Genomic DNA, 14,074 nt, shown 5'->3' on the forward strand with positions numbered 1-14,074 from the left:
ATTATACATTGAGAAATTTTTTATCGATAACTCTTGATATTAGATTGATATTTTGTAACTTATAAAAGAAAGTGACCGCCCATGAAAATTGGACTATACTCTCACATCCGGGACCTTCGGCGCGAAATAAACCTTTTTGGCGCGCAACTTTTTGTGATCTCAGAAGGGTCTTCGTCATATTTTTCATTTCTTGCGATACTGTCTTGGTTTTCGACCACCAACCATGTCGTTTAACCTACATGAAGGATCCATACAGGTATTCTGAAAGGATAGGCAATGCTAGGACCGCTGTTAGCCGTAAAATAAGAGGATTTTCTGCGTTTGAAACGTCCAATCTGAAATTGTCAGAAAAAATATGTCTCTTCTTATTTTCGATGATAAATATTTTGCGTTGATGTTTTTCTTTGTAGGAAATTGCGAATGGGGGATCTCCCAAATCACCAGTCCTGCAAGTTCTGGTAAGTTTAAAGAGAATAGTTACAATTGTAGAACCAGTTTGTCATTATATTCTATTTTGTGCTGCCCTAGAAAATGGTCTATTCTGTTACGCCTTGCCCAGACTTGCCCAAGGAAGATTAATGAAATTCTGGAATTTTGTCCCGACAAGATTTTGCATTTAGTGGAAGAAAAGGACTGGGCTGTGGTAGATAGATACAATATGTTTAAGTTATATTGATAGTAATTGTTGAAATTCAAATTTGGAGCTATATGGAATTTGCTTGTTGCTGAATGTGTACATATTTTTCACCCAGGGTATCAAGAAGATACAGAGTGCAGGAGCACAAGGGTCCGAGAGATACCGACTGCTGCTGTCAGATGGGAAACACACTCAGTCCTGTACGGTTCCATGTTGAACGTTAAATATATTTGAATTTGTCACCTTTGATAAGCTGCCATTCATTGTTCTATGCCAGTGGATGATTGATTGATTGATTGATTGATTGATTGATTTCATCTTCAGAACATCTGAGCCGCCCCTTCAACAATAAATTGATTGATTGATTGATTGATTGATAAACTATTAATTCTTTTGCCATGTAAGGCTTCCACCTCCCATACCAGGATTCACAAATCAGGATTCACCCAAGGCACAGGATTGATCCTGAATCCTGGTATGAACAATATGAATCCGAGGGGGCATTAGTCCCGATCTGCCGAATCGGGTTAGGAGGTGGATTCGGCGATCAGGATGAATCCCTCCTCAGATCCAGATTCTGACCAAACTTCAGGGATCGGGATTCACCCAGGGCACAAGATCGGTCCTGATTTGCGAATCCTGGTATGAATGGTGCAAATCCAGCTCTGATGTGGGATTAATCCTGATCTGCTAAATTTGCCTCCTGCTCAGATTTGGCACATCGGGATTAAGCCCCCCTCTGAGCCAGATTTAGACTGTTCATACCAGGATTCAGGATAAATCCTGTGCCTTGCGTGAATCCTATTGTGAACGGGGTCATAGAAACAATTGGTGATGTGTGCATGAGCTTGTCCCGATCATCGGAAACTATAAATTACATGCTGTTTGTTTCCACTGCAGCTGCCATGTTGGCCACCCAGCAGAACCACCTGGTGAACTCCGGCCAGCTGCAGAATAACTGTGTGATCCGACTGGAGAAGTACATCTGTAACACTATCCAGGACAACAGGTAGGCACGGAGGATGCAGGTTAATCTGTAAGGAGCCGGTAACAAAAACCTAGTTTCTCTACAAGGCTGCCTCCTCATTAAATTTACCATGAAACAAACAAAAATGTAAAAAAAACTAAATTGGTGTCAGTATAAGGCCACACCAACTTGATTTTATGGATGACATCCTCTGGAGACCCCAAAACTAATGCGCGCGGGCGAAAAAAAGAAAAATCCAGAAAAAAAAAAAAATGCTGCTAAACCACAGGGCAACTAGTACTAGTACAAAGCTGGTATTGCGAATTGAACCACAGAACACAGTTTGTTTGTAGGAGGTACATGTAGGTTGTCTTGTTCATCATAGCAGACTATTAGAAGGTATTTGGCTCCGAGGACTGTGGATGATATATGACTGTGATGAGAATACTCATATACACCCATAAGGGCAGTTTCAACATACATGGCATTGAACTCCATATTAAGCATTCCATGGTTTACGCTCACAAATCCCTCTGCCAATCCCTCAATTCCTCTCCCATGCCTCTCATTGTTGCAAAAGAAACGTGTGAGAGCCACTCTGGATAGGTCGTGTTTGAAATTGCTGTTGGCCGCCGCGATCCTCTCGTACAACTGTGCAAACGCAAAATCCCCCTAGCCAACATCGATGGCATACCAATCCACATACGCCCCCAGTTTTCCGATAAGCCGGCACAATGCTAGCCTTTTGCGGCAATCCAAGTCGGCAAGTTCCGGAGTTCTGTGTAGCCTTGGAGGAGGTGATTTTTTTTTTTTTTTTTTTGACAACAGGCGAAAATCAATGCGCGCGCGGATGTCATCCATAAGATTAACTTGGTGTGGCCTAAGACAAACTTAATGTTTATAGGGAAAAGAAAGAAGAGATGAAAGTTAAGAAAACAGATGGATGAAACTATCATAAGTATGTCAACACACTTCATTTCATTAATGCATTTTTTTGTTTGCTGAAGATATAATTGGACTGTAATTACAATCAAGTTTATTTTACCTGCACCCACTTGGTGCATGCAGATGATTGAAGAGTCAGTGACCATACACACATAAGTACAATGTCGACATGGAAGGTTCAAAGACCTGTTTGTAAATTGTTGCGCTCTGTCTTTAATTCCAGGCGTGTCCTGATCATGCTGGAGGTTCAGGTTCTCGGTAACCCTCCGAACAAGATCGGAAATCCCACGCCTGTCAACCTAGCAGCAGGTGGTAATGCACCAGCTCCTGCCCAGAATGGTAAGTCAGGCCTCTGGACAGTTTTAGAGGCTCAAATGAAACAACAATCACAATCAACCAATTGAACAGATTGTCCTCTTGGTGCCATGTTTTGTTCTTTCTCTTTAGAGTAGGTGGTCAAGATTTGCTTACATTTCTTTCGATAATGTCCCCTAAACTGGTTGAGTATAGATGATATTCTTGTAGAGAATTGATGAATAGAACATACTTGATGTCTGAAACACTATGCCCTCTCAAGAAATACTTATCTTTAATGATTTGTAAGTCATGTGCAAAGCAACCTGTTAGAAAGAACACTGTATGAAGTGTATATTATAATGTCTCTACCTTACTCATCCCTCATTTCTTTTTGCTGATCTTATTCCTTTAAAAGTTCATTTAGGAATAATAATAGCAGTAATGCTTTATCAAAACATGAATTTTCACTAGTATTAGCGGTTACTACAGTCTGTCTTACAAGCTAGTGAAGACATCTAGCAAATTTTGGGACTTTTCACAAGTCATTTTACACATGTTCTTGCATGTTTTTACTAACATGGAGCTTTAAGTTTAACCTTTAGCATACTGAATTAGCCATTTGGCTAACATGTCTCTATCGGTTATGGGGTTTTGCAGCCGGGAGAAGGTTAAACCCAGTAAACTTGTCCTCTCTCACTATGACAGCATTCGGCAGCTCTTTTGGGCAGGGCCGTCGACCCCTGACCTCTGTCCCACAACCCTCCTTCTACAGAGGTAGATGACTTCAGCAAGAACACATTCTGTTCTGTTCATGTTGATGTTTCTGCTGTTAACTGGCATTGTTCCACACCAGCTTACTGTTCAAGCTTTGTTATTATCTACTAAAGGAGTTCTGTTGCTTGGCTGTAACAGTGTTTTCTTCTCTGCTTGTTATAGAGCTTATGTTGAGTTCTTCCTATTGGCATTGGAATTGCATTCTGCCACCAAGACTCTAGATATACACTGGCAATTTGCTGATGTGTGTTTGCAATATGCAATGTGGCAAGCTTGCAAAAATATTTTTCCACAAAAACAGAAGTATGACAATGCAGGCTCAGTATCTTGAATTACACACTGTAAATGCAGAAATGTTCGTGTGATTCAATTTCGCGGTAGGGAAAAAATTGAGTGTTTATGATGGTTTTCAGTTCGCGTTTGAAACAATAGTAGCGCTACAGTCATACAATGGAATGGCTTTTCTTGGTGGCTTTAGGTTTGCGGTAAAGAGTTCACGGCGAAAACCACGAACATAAAACGGCGAACGTTTCTTCTTTACAGTATTACACATGAAAGAATCATTAACTATTCAAGCCTTGCTGCTACTTAGCAAATTTGAAAGTTGCTCAGATGAGTCAAAGGATTAGAAAAAAAAGTTTCTGATAAAAATTTTCTGTGGTTTTACCCAAGGAGGAGCCGCTCACACAGTTAATGGTGGAATGAATCGTCCTGGCAACCAGGGAGGCGCGGCACGCCCCAACCAGGGTGGGTCAGGGGCTTCCTTCTATGGTCGCAGTAACGTCGCAGCTTCCCCTGGCACCCCCGGGAGGGGCAAACCCACACCTATAGCAGGCCTCAACCCCTATCAGAACAGGTGAGACACTGTCCCTTCATTTCAGTTAAACTTAAAGGGACTTGATTTCACGGTGGGGGGAGGGAGTAGTTATTTGCGGTGTTTGATTTAAAGTGTGTTACTTTTTGCCTTTACTTTAAATACCATCTTCATGCCTGAGGGTCAAGGTCTATGGTGGCATCCAGTATCATTCTCTTCCATTCCATCCTGTCTCTGGCTCTGTGAGTGTATTACTGACAGAAAATCTGTATTGTTCAAAACGTTATTGAACATGAAAAATCTCAAAATATTTCAAGATTTACAGTAGTGTGATCAGATCTCCAATTCCTTAGTACGGTCCAAATTACTTGGTCATTTTGCAGAGGAAGTATAAGATTACTCGTATCTACTTATTGTTGGATAAACTTTTGGTCTTTATGATAAGATGGCTTTGTGACGTAATTTTCCAGGTGGACCATCCGTGCCCGTGTGACAAACAAGGGCACTATTCGTACCTGGAACAACGCCCGCGGGGAGGGAAAACTCTTCTCCATGGACCTGGTAGATGAGTCGGTATGTGCAAACTTATGAATTCTAGGATATTTAAGTTTTCTTGTTGCATTTGGGACAAAGGTATGTTGCCCAAGTGCTACTGAAACGGAGATGGGCGCTGCCTAGAGCTGTGTACCTAAACAAATTTTAGGTACAGGTACAGGTACACGGGTCAAGGTACAGGTCTGGACCTGAACCTGTACCTTAACTACTTGTTCGGAAAATGCTAGATTTTCAATAATGACAAACGCATGTTTGAACTGGTAAAAACATAATATTTGATTGTGCTAGGTATTATCTTTATGAAAACACAGATGAAAATTTGACTCCAGCCATGCAAATGTGTTTTTTGTGCTTTAGAGTGGCTCTAGAGCACTGCCACGGTAATTTCATGATAGTAATTTTATCTGTCAAAGTGGCCATCCCCTGAGTCAGGTCCAGTACCGATACATTAGGGTCAGGTATTTTGGACCTGTACCTAGTTGATTGTACCCGGTACTGTATCAGTACACAGCTCTAGCGCTGCAATTAGCACCATCTGGTGGGGGAACTGAAGCTTTAACTTTTTAAGTTCTCTTGTCCTTAACCGTTAAAATTTAAAGATGTCTTTTATTGGTTTGTCGCAGTTCAACAAACTGAATAACTATGTCATGTTTAACCTGCCAATGTTTAGATTGCCTACAGCCTAACAATTTTTCAGAGTTTGCAACATTTGACCAATGAAGCCATTTCTTCGCTTGCTCTCTAGAATATGCCACAACCAAGCAATACATTTGACAGATAGTGTTTAATTGAGTGTGAATTAAGTATACACATATGTATAAATGTCTACCATTGGTGTTGTCACAAATGATTCATGTAAATTTTATTTTGTTTACAGGGTGAGATTCGAGCCACAGCCTTCAACGACCAGTGTGACAAGTTCTATGACCTCATCGAGATAGGCAAGGTAGGATTTCAAGAAACCAAAATGTGTGTTAATGAAGCAACAACAGATGTATTTTGTCTTTGACTACTCTGCTTGTTTTTAAGAATTCATGAAAAGCGCCGAGTTTCTCCTTCATACTGCACTCAGTCTCACTTTGTCTTCAAGTGAGACTGAGAGCAATGCAAAGAAGAAATTTTGACGTTATTATGTGACGTCTCGGTCATCATCAAATTACACAAGCACATGAGATGGCAAGTTTGATGGAACACAAATTATTAAAAACAAATTGTTAGGAATGTGTACCTTTCATTCACCTCCATAACTCCTGTTATCCTAATTCTTTATCTCTGCCTTAGGTGTACTTCTTCAGCAAGGGGGGCCTAAAGACAGCCAATAAGAAGTTCACCTCCATCCAGAATGACTACGAGATGTCTTTCAACAACGACACCACTGTGGTTCTGTGTGAAGATGAGGCAGAGATCCCCACCATACAGTACAACTTTGTCCCCATAGAAAAGCTGGAGGATATGGAACCAAACACTGTCATTGGTAAACCTTCACTTACTTCTCTTTCAAAACTACAAAGTTTTAAGTAGCACTCAGTTATGAAAATGGTTAAGGTACCTCCTGGCATAAAAATGGTACTCAGTGTAAGTGATACTACAGTATTCAATTGAATTATCTAACCTTACAGTGTTGAAACTTTCAGGTACTACCGTGCTAGTCTGTGTTGGGTTAAGTCAAAAGTGGCGACCTATGTTTGTAAAAAGGATACACTAGCAATGTGTTTGGTGAAAGAAGGTCGATGTAGGTGGTGCACCTATAGTGACAGATAAGGGCAGTGACTTGGTCATTGTGCCTACTAGTGACGGCATCGCTGGAGATGTTGGCTTTTTATGGAACTGTTTTTTTACATTTTTTTGTCCCCTTCCACAGACTTGATTGGTGTCTGCAAGAGCTACGGAGAGGTGACAACAATCGTGACTCGAGCGACAAGCAAGGAGCTGAACAAGCGTGAATTACAGATTGTGGACATGTCGGGGAAACAGGTCAACTTTACGCTGTGGGGAGCAGAGGTACGTCGCTGAAAACACACATTTCGGTTGGTTTATCAAAAGCTCCATCTAATGAAGGATTTATGTATCCATGGTGCCGACATACAAAAGCAACGAGTGGTTTGTGCATTTTTTTTCTTATCCACCAATCTTTAGGGTAATACTTTCAGTAACTGAGAAACTGATTTCCAAGGGAGCCTATACAAAAATCAAAGAAATCAGGATACAAATAAAATTAGTTACTTGTAATAGTCTAGATTTTTGCTGGTGCGCCCAAGTTTTGAGGTTGGGGTTGGGAGCACAGTGCTCTCAAGTAAACAAGAGCTTTTAAAAAAAGCTGGCGTTTCGGCTACGTTTATAAGTGTGAATTGTCTTTTCCCTTTACTTGAAGTAAAATCTGCCAGAGGAAGTCACTCAAGGGCTGTTCAGTCTATAAGAAAAATTGTCATTTTGGGAAATGAGTACTGTTTTAATAGAGAAAGGCAGATTGGGGAAAGCAATTTTGAAGTTACGTCACTTAACTTAAGTGCTTTTGAAAAAGCTGGTCTTGGCCTACAACTTGTACTTATTTGTAAAATGTATAATAGGCTCATTATAAAAGCTATCAATGTAATTATGTACATGGCACGCAATAAAACATAAAATTTGAAAAAGCACCATTGAATCATCAGAACTATGGTAATTAAGTGAAATAGAAGTTCATAACAGCTAAGGTTCTATCTAAAATGACTACCAAATGTCAAACAAATCAACAGCTACCTCATCCGTATTATTCTGGTTTCCGCATTTACAACATTTCTTCCTTATTTTCCTGGGTAATTTTGCTAAAATTCATGAAAATTCCCATAGTTTTGTGCCGAGGGGCGCCACTTTCCACGTCCGTGTTGTCTGAATGAAGTCGATACTGAACAATGGAGCATTTGCTACTGTAACAAAGAATCGCTGTTTTGCAAACAACATCAAGAGCCTCTGTTTACATCGGGGATAGAAGTTTAGTGGCGAGTGTTTTGCGAGAATCATCTTACCGCGCATAGGAGCCGCTGCACGGTATTTTCCATTACAATGAACAGAAAAATTCGAATGCCGGGTTTGGAATCTATGAAGTCCTGTTCATAAGACAAAGGCCTTGTATATATTAAATGAATATTTAAAAATAACAAATATAAAATATTTCTTTATTTATTAATGAAAAAAAATGATATTCATAAATATGATATTGATAGATTAATATAATATCAATATATATTTTTGATATTCAATATCTAAAAAGAAAAAAAAATCCACGCACGGAGACGAACCCGGATCTTCTGGGTCCGAAGTGCTTCGCGTTGCCAGATCGGCCAAGCTGCGGTACGTAACTATTCACTCTGGACGTAATGCTATAACCTCACTATATGGTATCATTTATGCCGATTTTTGGTCGTTTTCTTGACGAAATCATTTTTTTTCTTCTGCAATCTTGTGGAATAGATGTAATATGGTCATTTTTCAGGATATCAAAGTCCGAAACCACAATGCAATGATATTTCCGAACAGTTGTAGCAGTTACATGCGGTCGCCGTCCTGTGTCACATGCAAATCTAGCCTGCCTGCATTTTCGTGCTCTCTTGCCATATAAGGCAACGGCTATACAAGGATTTGAGAACGTATTGCCATATAAGGTCTTATTGTGTGCGACACAGTGTTGAACCAAGCTTCCCTGGTTCCTTCCTTGAAGGTCCCTTGCTTGAAGGTAAAAGCCAGGACAATGCGTTCCGGCGCGCATGCGCCGAAACGCAAAAAATTAGTCTGGAGCCTTGAAATGTAACAGTAGTTTAGGTAATGTTAGCATTCAGTAACAGATTTTTGGAACTTTTGTCCTTTTCATGTAGGCCGATAAGTTTGATGGGTCCGGGAGTCCAGTCCTCGCCGTCAAGGGCGCCCGTCTGTCGGACTTCGGCGGGCGCTCGGTCGGTTCCACGTTCTCTAGTACACTCATGATCAATCCTGACATTCCTGAGGCCTACCAGCTCCGAGGATGGTAAGCAAATTCATGTCATACAGTAGTGAAATTTCCCTCAAGAATTTTCCCTCTTGACAAGGTACAAGAAGTTTGTCATGCTACTGAAGCATCTCCTTTTCAATACGTTTTGCAACTTTCTGACAAGCCTTTGAAAGTATTGTGTAAAGCCATCAAATAAATGTTGTGATTAAAAGAGATAAAGTCATAATTTCAAGGGGAACAGCAAAAATTATGCAGTAGAAACCTAATTTATTGTTTGGACTATAGTAAGACAGCCAAATCTGCACAGCCAACCACCTCTTCAAGCTGACTAACTGACCATGACAACCGCCTGGGTCCCCTAAATTTTCTCTGTCCCGAGAGTGGTCTTCTTGGGCAGGTTTGACTGGTATCTGACATATACATAAAGATCCATACATATCAATTAAGGGGTAAGGAGAGAGAATGCCAGCAATAAGTTGGTATCTAGCCACTGAAAGTTTATTCAATGCAGAGCTGAAAACCCGTATCTTGTCTTCTTCTACCCAAGGTATGACAAGGTGGGCTGTAACGCAGAGGCACAGTCCATTTCCACCGGAGGAGGGGGAGGGGCAGGACGGCCCACCAACTGGAAGAGCTTCCAGCAAGTGAAGGACGAGGGCCTGGGCATGGGGGAGAAGCCTGATTACTTCACCACCAAGGGAACCATCGTCTTCATGAAGAAGGAGAACTCCATGTACCAGGTCAGCATCTCCAGACAGTGTAGAATACTAGATTGAAGTCTTTGCACGTCTTATTTTAGATGGAGAAGGATCTCCAGTGAGTAATTTAGTGGATTCAATTGGAGAACTGGCTTCAACTTCTTCAACGATGCACGATACAAAAGTTACTCAAGCAGCTGGGGGTAGATTTTGTAAACCGGTCACATGTTTCAGATAGCATCCGCTATCTTTCGTCAGTGATTGATTTTCGCTACTGTTTGCAAAATCTATCCAGTTGCTTGAGTAAATTTGGTATTGTGTATCTTATTAATCGGATGTCTAACTGTCATCCGCTATACTTCAATGACCCACAAAATGTATTTTGTACCATTGGTATAGAATTATACAGATTATATAATGTGTATAAATGCCCTAGTGTGATGTCTTTCATGGTAAAGATGAATAGATCTTACCAGTATGTTATTATCATTCTCTCCTGCTCTTTCTCTGTCCAGGCTTGTCCAACACAGGAGTGTAACAAGAAGGTGGTGGACCTACAGAATGGCTTCTTCAGCTGTGAGAAGTGCAGCAAGGAGTTCCCCAACTTCAAGTACAGGATGATCCTTAATGTAGGTATTCCTGCTTGTTTTGTATTCTTTACAACCATGTCTTGCCTATACTTGCCTACCCAGACCCAATGCTTGTGTTTTGCAATACTAAACAGCAGCCCTAGCAACACGCATCTGTTACATATTCAAGATAGACAAGAAAAGCATCCACACCACTTTTTCATCAGGCATAGGTAGCCGCCACCTACGTTGCCTGTACTACTGTACCATCAGGCAAATGGATTGTGACCTAGGCTACTTGAATCTAAGGTTGTATCACTACACCAGTCAGCCCTCATGGCACGGGAATAAAGAAACACTGTTCAGCTCAAGAAGATGTCTTAAATGTGTCGTTAACTGAATACTAATCCTCGACAACGGGGAACGAGCCATCATCATCAACTGAATATAAACAAGCATTGCGACATCAGACATCAACTTTTACAACCAAGTTGGCAACAGTTGATTTGCCAGTTTCTCAAACAACTGGTTCTTCAGTTCTTCCCTTTAGTCACTGATGAAAGGCAGCGGACGTCTGACTGTTTCAAAATTTTATCCAGTTGCCTGAGTTATTATCAATTTGCATCTCTTATTACCTGGATGTCTTACCTTAATCAACATAACAGTAGATTTGGTTTCAGAACTTGACTTTATCTATTATTTGTTCTCCTGCAGGCTAACGTTGCAGACTACAGTGGTAACCAGTGGGCAACATGCTTCCAAGAAAGCGCAGAAACCATCCTGGGACAGAACACAGAATACCTGGGCAACCTGAAAGATCAGGTAAGTTTTTTTTGACGGTGGCGCCCTTTGTTAGCATTGTAAAGAATTGCAAGTAACAGTAACAACAAGGCAATCAGAGATGGCAGACTTCACCCCTTTTGACAATAATAGACATGACAGCATTACTTCACTACCTTGGGGTGTAGTAAATATGGAAACAATTTGGATCATCAACTTCCCATATGCTCAGGGAATACATTGAATCTTGTTCTTTTGCTTGTTATCTCCATGAAAAATGGAGATTTTGTTTTGGGTGTGTCTGTGTGTCTGTTTGTCTGTTTGTGTTTCCGGACTACTGTAGTCAGCATCCTCAAGAACCTCTTGATGGATTACGATGATATTTGGTATGTGGGCAGGTGTTGTGAAGCCGACATTCAAGGTCCATTTTGGGCCCCCTGGTATGTGACCTTGGTACTGCAGCAGAAATTCCATTTTTGTATCTCTTGACCTGGACGTGCTATGGTATTAATTTTTTGGTGGCAGATAGCTTGTGGTGTAATGAAGACGTGGTGTGGGTTAGTGCGCCCTAGCAGCTTGCTCTGGAACTGCAGGGGCGTTATCATGTAAATCTTCTAAGGAGAATAACTGAACAAAGGAACGACGGACTTCCATGATATTTAGCATACAGGTAGCTTAGACAGAGATGTACACAATGAAGTGCAAATTATGTTAATTATGACTTAATTTGCATAGCTAATGAGGAAAATCTATATTTGCAGTGTTTTCCATCATAAGACTCAAATACATGTAACGTATGTAGTTTATGGAAAGTGGATCATCGACAGATACCAATTATGCAAATAAATACCTAATTTGCATAATTAATACAAAACACCATATTTCATCTAATTGGAAAATTATAGGACTGTCAATATGATACTTAGTATGCAGGTAGCTTAGACAGAAATATACATGATGAAGTGCAAATTATGCTAATTGTGACTTAATTTGCATAGCTAATGAGGAAAATCTATATTTGCAGAATGTTCCATTATCAGACTCAAATACATGTAACATATGTCGTTTCTGGAAAGTGGAGCATCAACAGATACCAATTATGCAAATAAATTCCTAATTTGCATAATTAATGCAAAACAACATAATTCATCTAATTGGAAAAATATAGGACTGTCAATATTGCAACATGTGTAAGTTAGATAAAGGTGTTTATGATCAAATATGCATGAATAGAATTGTTCATGGAGATATGAGGTCGTGGAACTCTTGTTAATTTTTGATTCAAATTTCGCACGACATGTGGACAGCTTCCATGAAAGGAATGCAATACTTAAACATGTTTATGAGAACTTTTCTGTTTCTTGTTTTTCAGGACGACTCAGCCTACGATCAGGTCTTCACTGAGGCAAACTTCAAATCATACATTTTCACCATGAGGGCCAAGATGGACACATACAATGTAATTATTTTTTCATTTTCCAATATACTAAATCTTATGTACAATACTCCTAAAGCTTAATGCGTAATATTATAATGTTGTACCAGCTCACTGTGCCAATATCAAGAGATCTATAAATTACATATCACCACTAACAAGTTTAAGACTCAAGTAGATTAAGGTGGAAAAATCATAATAAAGGGTATAATTGTTATTCAATGCGAGGGATTCTCAGTAGCCAGGAGACTGTGCTACTAGCCTTGTGTGTTTTAGTCTAAATGTTCCAGACCTTTTAGCCTAGTGGTAAGTGCGTTGGGTCCGATTCCTGGGAGCCAGACGACTGTACTGCTCGCCTCGTGCGTTTCACTGAAAATATTTTTGTTTTTCTGCAGGACGAGTCTCGTATCCGGTGCTCGTGTGTCGGCGTTCAGCCGGTGGACTTCAAGGAATACAGCAAGAAACTCATCAACGACATCAGGCAGATGGCTGCCGTGTAGAGTCATGACCAACCAGAACATGTGTTGTACTGGCATCTGTCAACTACTGAGTGTAAATCCAGGGGGGAGGGTGTGTCAGGGGGGGTACAATCGGTATGACCAGAGAAAGGTTGTTAAAGAATGGCCTAAATTTTTGTTCTATTCACATGTACACTACAGCAACTTGTCATGAGTTTTTGCCCCAAAAAGATGTATGAATGAAGGTTAGACATCCAGGTGATAAGATTCGCAAGTAGGTAACACTACAGTTATGCAAGCAACTTTACAAGTTTACAAAATCTATCCAGTTGCTTGAGTAGCTGTTATCTTGTGACTCTTGAGATATCGTTGTACTTGTACAATAAAGAACATGTTTAAGAGACTTTGTTAAGAAGATAAACATGTATGTGACATTGAACAATGAGTTTGATGTTGATACTTTGTATACATGGGCCTGTCAGAAAGACAAAACTTCAGAGGCATAGAACTATTGACTAGTGTGTTGTCAAGTATCTTCCAACGTTTATCATTGGTTACATATATACTTTAAGTTTATTGGTTGGAACAGAGACAAATAGCATCTATTGCAAGAGATCTGCTTGTTATGTGCTTATCATAACTAGCACAATGGCATTTATTAAGAAGAGACTAATAAAACATTTGGCCAGGTATGCTTTTATGCTAAATAAGCTTGTTGATCAAAGTTATTGTTTTGTCTCCCGGATCATACTTTATGTTATTGTTTAGGTTTCATGATTTCTTTCCTAATTCAGAATACAACAGACAGAAAAAAAGAGTAAAGACCATCTATGTATCTTTAGTTAAGGCCTTAACATGTTCAAGTTAACTTTGCCCAAACTTATATAATGTAACCATAAGTTTAATAAACATCTCTTGCATTGTATTTTTTCTGTGGCATGTTTTTATTCTCTTACCTTGAATAGTTTAAAGGACAGTTTACACAGAAAAGAGGAACCTTGTGGTTAGGGTTGTTGACTCAGAACCTGAAGGCACTGAGTTTGAATCCTGACAGGGGCTGGGGATCACCAGAAACCACTGGAGGGTCTATGCCGAGATTAGACCAGCCTGGCGAGCCTTATGCATGTCTGTAGCCACCATGCATCAGACACATTTTAGCAGCAAAGGAAAATGCCCCTTCA

At 40.2% G+C, this 14,074-nt stretch overlaps 1 protein-coding gene across 2 annotated transcripts; it reads left to right on the forward strand.

Moving 5' to 3' along the window:
- The first annotated feature begins 111 nt into the window (after window positions 1–111).
- LOC136447843 (replication protein A 70 kDa DNA-binding subunit-like) lies at window positions 112–13,818 on the forward strand. 2 transcript variants are annotated; one of them, XM_066446953.1, is made up of 17 exons: window positions 112–256; window positions 411–458; window positions 753–837; window positions 1,538–1,646; window positions 2,773–2,888; window positions 3,552–3,620; window positions 4,293–4,476; window positions 4,905–5,007; window positions 5,867–5,935; window positions 6,271–6,463; window positions 6,851–6,990; window positions 8,841–8,989; window positions 9,501–9,693; window positions 10,167–10,280; window positions 10,935–11,042; window positions 12,373–12,459; window positions 12,831–13,818. In XM_066446953.1, exons 1-17 carry the CDS (start codon window positions 224–226, stop codon window positions 12,933–12,935), a joined length of 1,905 nt encoding a protein of 634 aa, XP_066303050.1. In that variant the 5' UTR covers window positions 112–223; the 3' UTR covers window positions 12,936–13,818. The 2 variants fall into 2 exon arrangements, with proteins under 2 accessions (XP_066303050.1, XP_066303059.1); XM_066446962.1 differs by lacking the exon at window positions 3,552–3,620 and having other exon boundaries at window positions 113–256.
- The last annotated feature ends 256 nt before the right edge of the window (window positions 13,819–14,074 follow it).

Source organism: Branchiostoma lanceolatum, chromosome 1, assembly GCF_035083965.1.
Source record: "Branchiostoma lanceolatum isolate klBraLanc5 chromosome 1, klBraLanc5.hap2, whole genome shotgun sequence".
Classification (NCBI taxonomy): domain Eukaryota; kingdom Metazoa; phylum Chordata; class Leptocardii; order Amphioxiformes; family Branchiostomatidae; genus Branchiostoma; species Branchiostoma lanceolatum.

Bases quoted from the DNA above. Each gene is read 5' to 3' on its own strand.
- LOC136447843 (XM_066446953.1), top strand. From the start codon at position 224: ATGTCGTTTAACCTACATGAAGGATCCATACAG. The intron at 4,477-4,904 runs GTGAGACACTGT...GTAATTTTCCAG, and splicing joins CTCAACCCCTATCAGAACAG to GTGGACCATCCGTGCCCGTG. The intron at 5,936-6,270 runs GTAGGATTTCAA...TCTCTGCCTTAG, and splicing joins ACCTCATCGAGATAGGCAAG to GTGTACTTCTTCAGCAAGGG.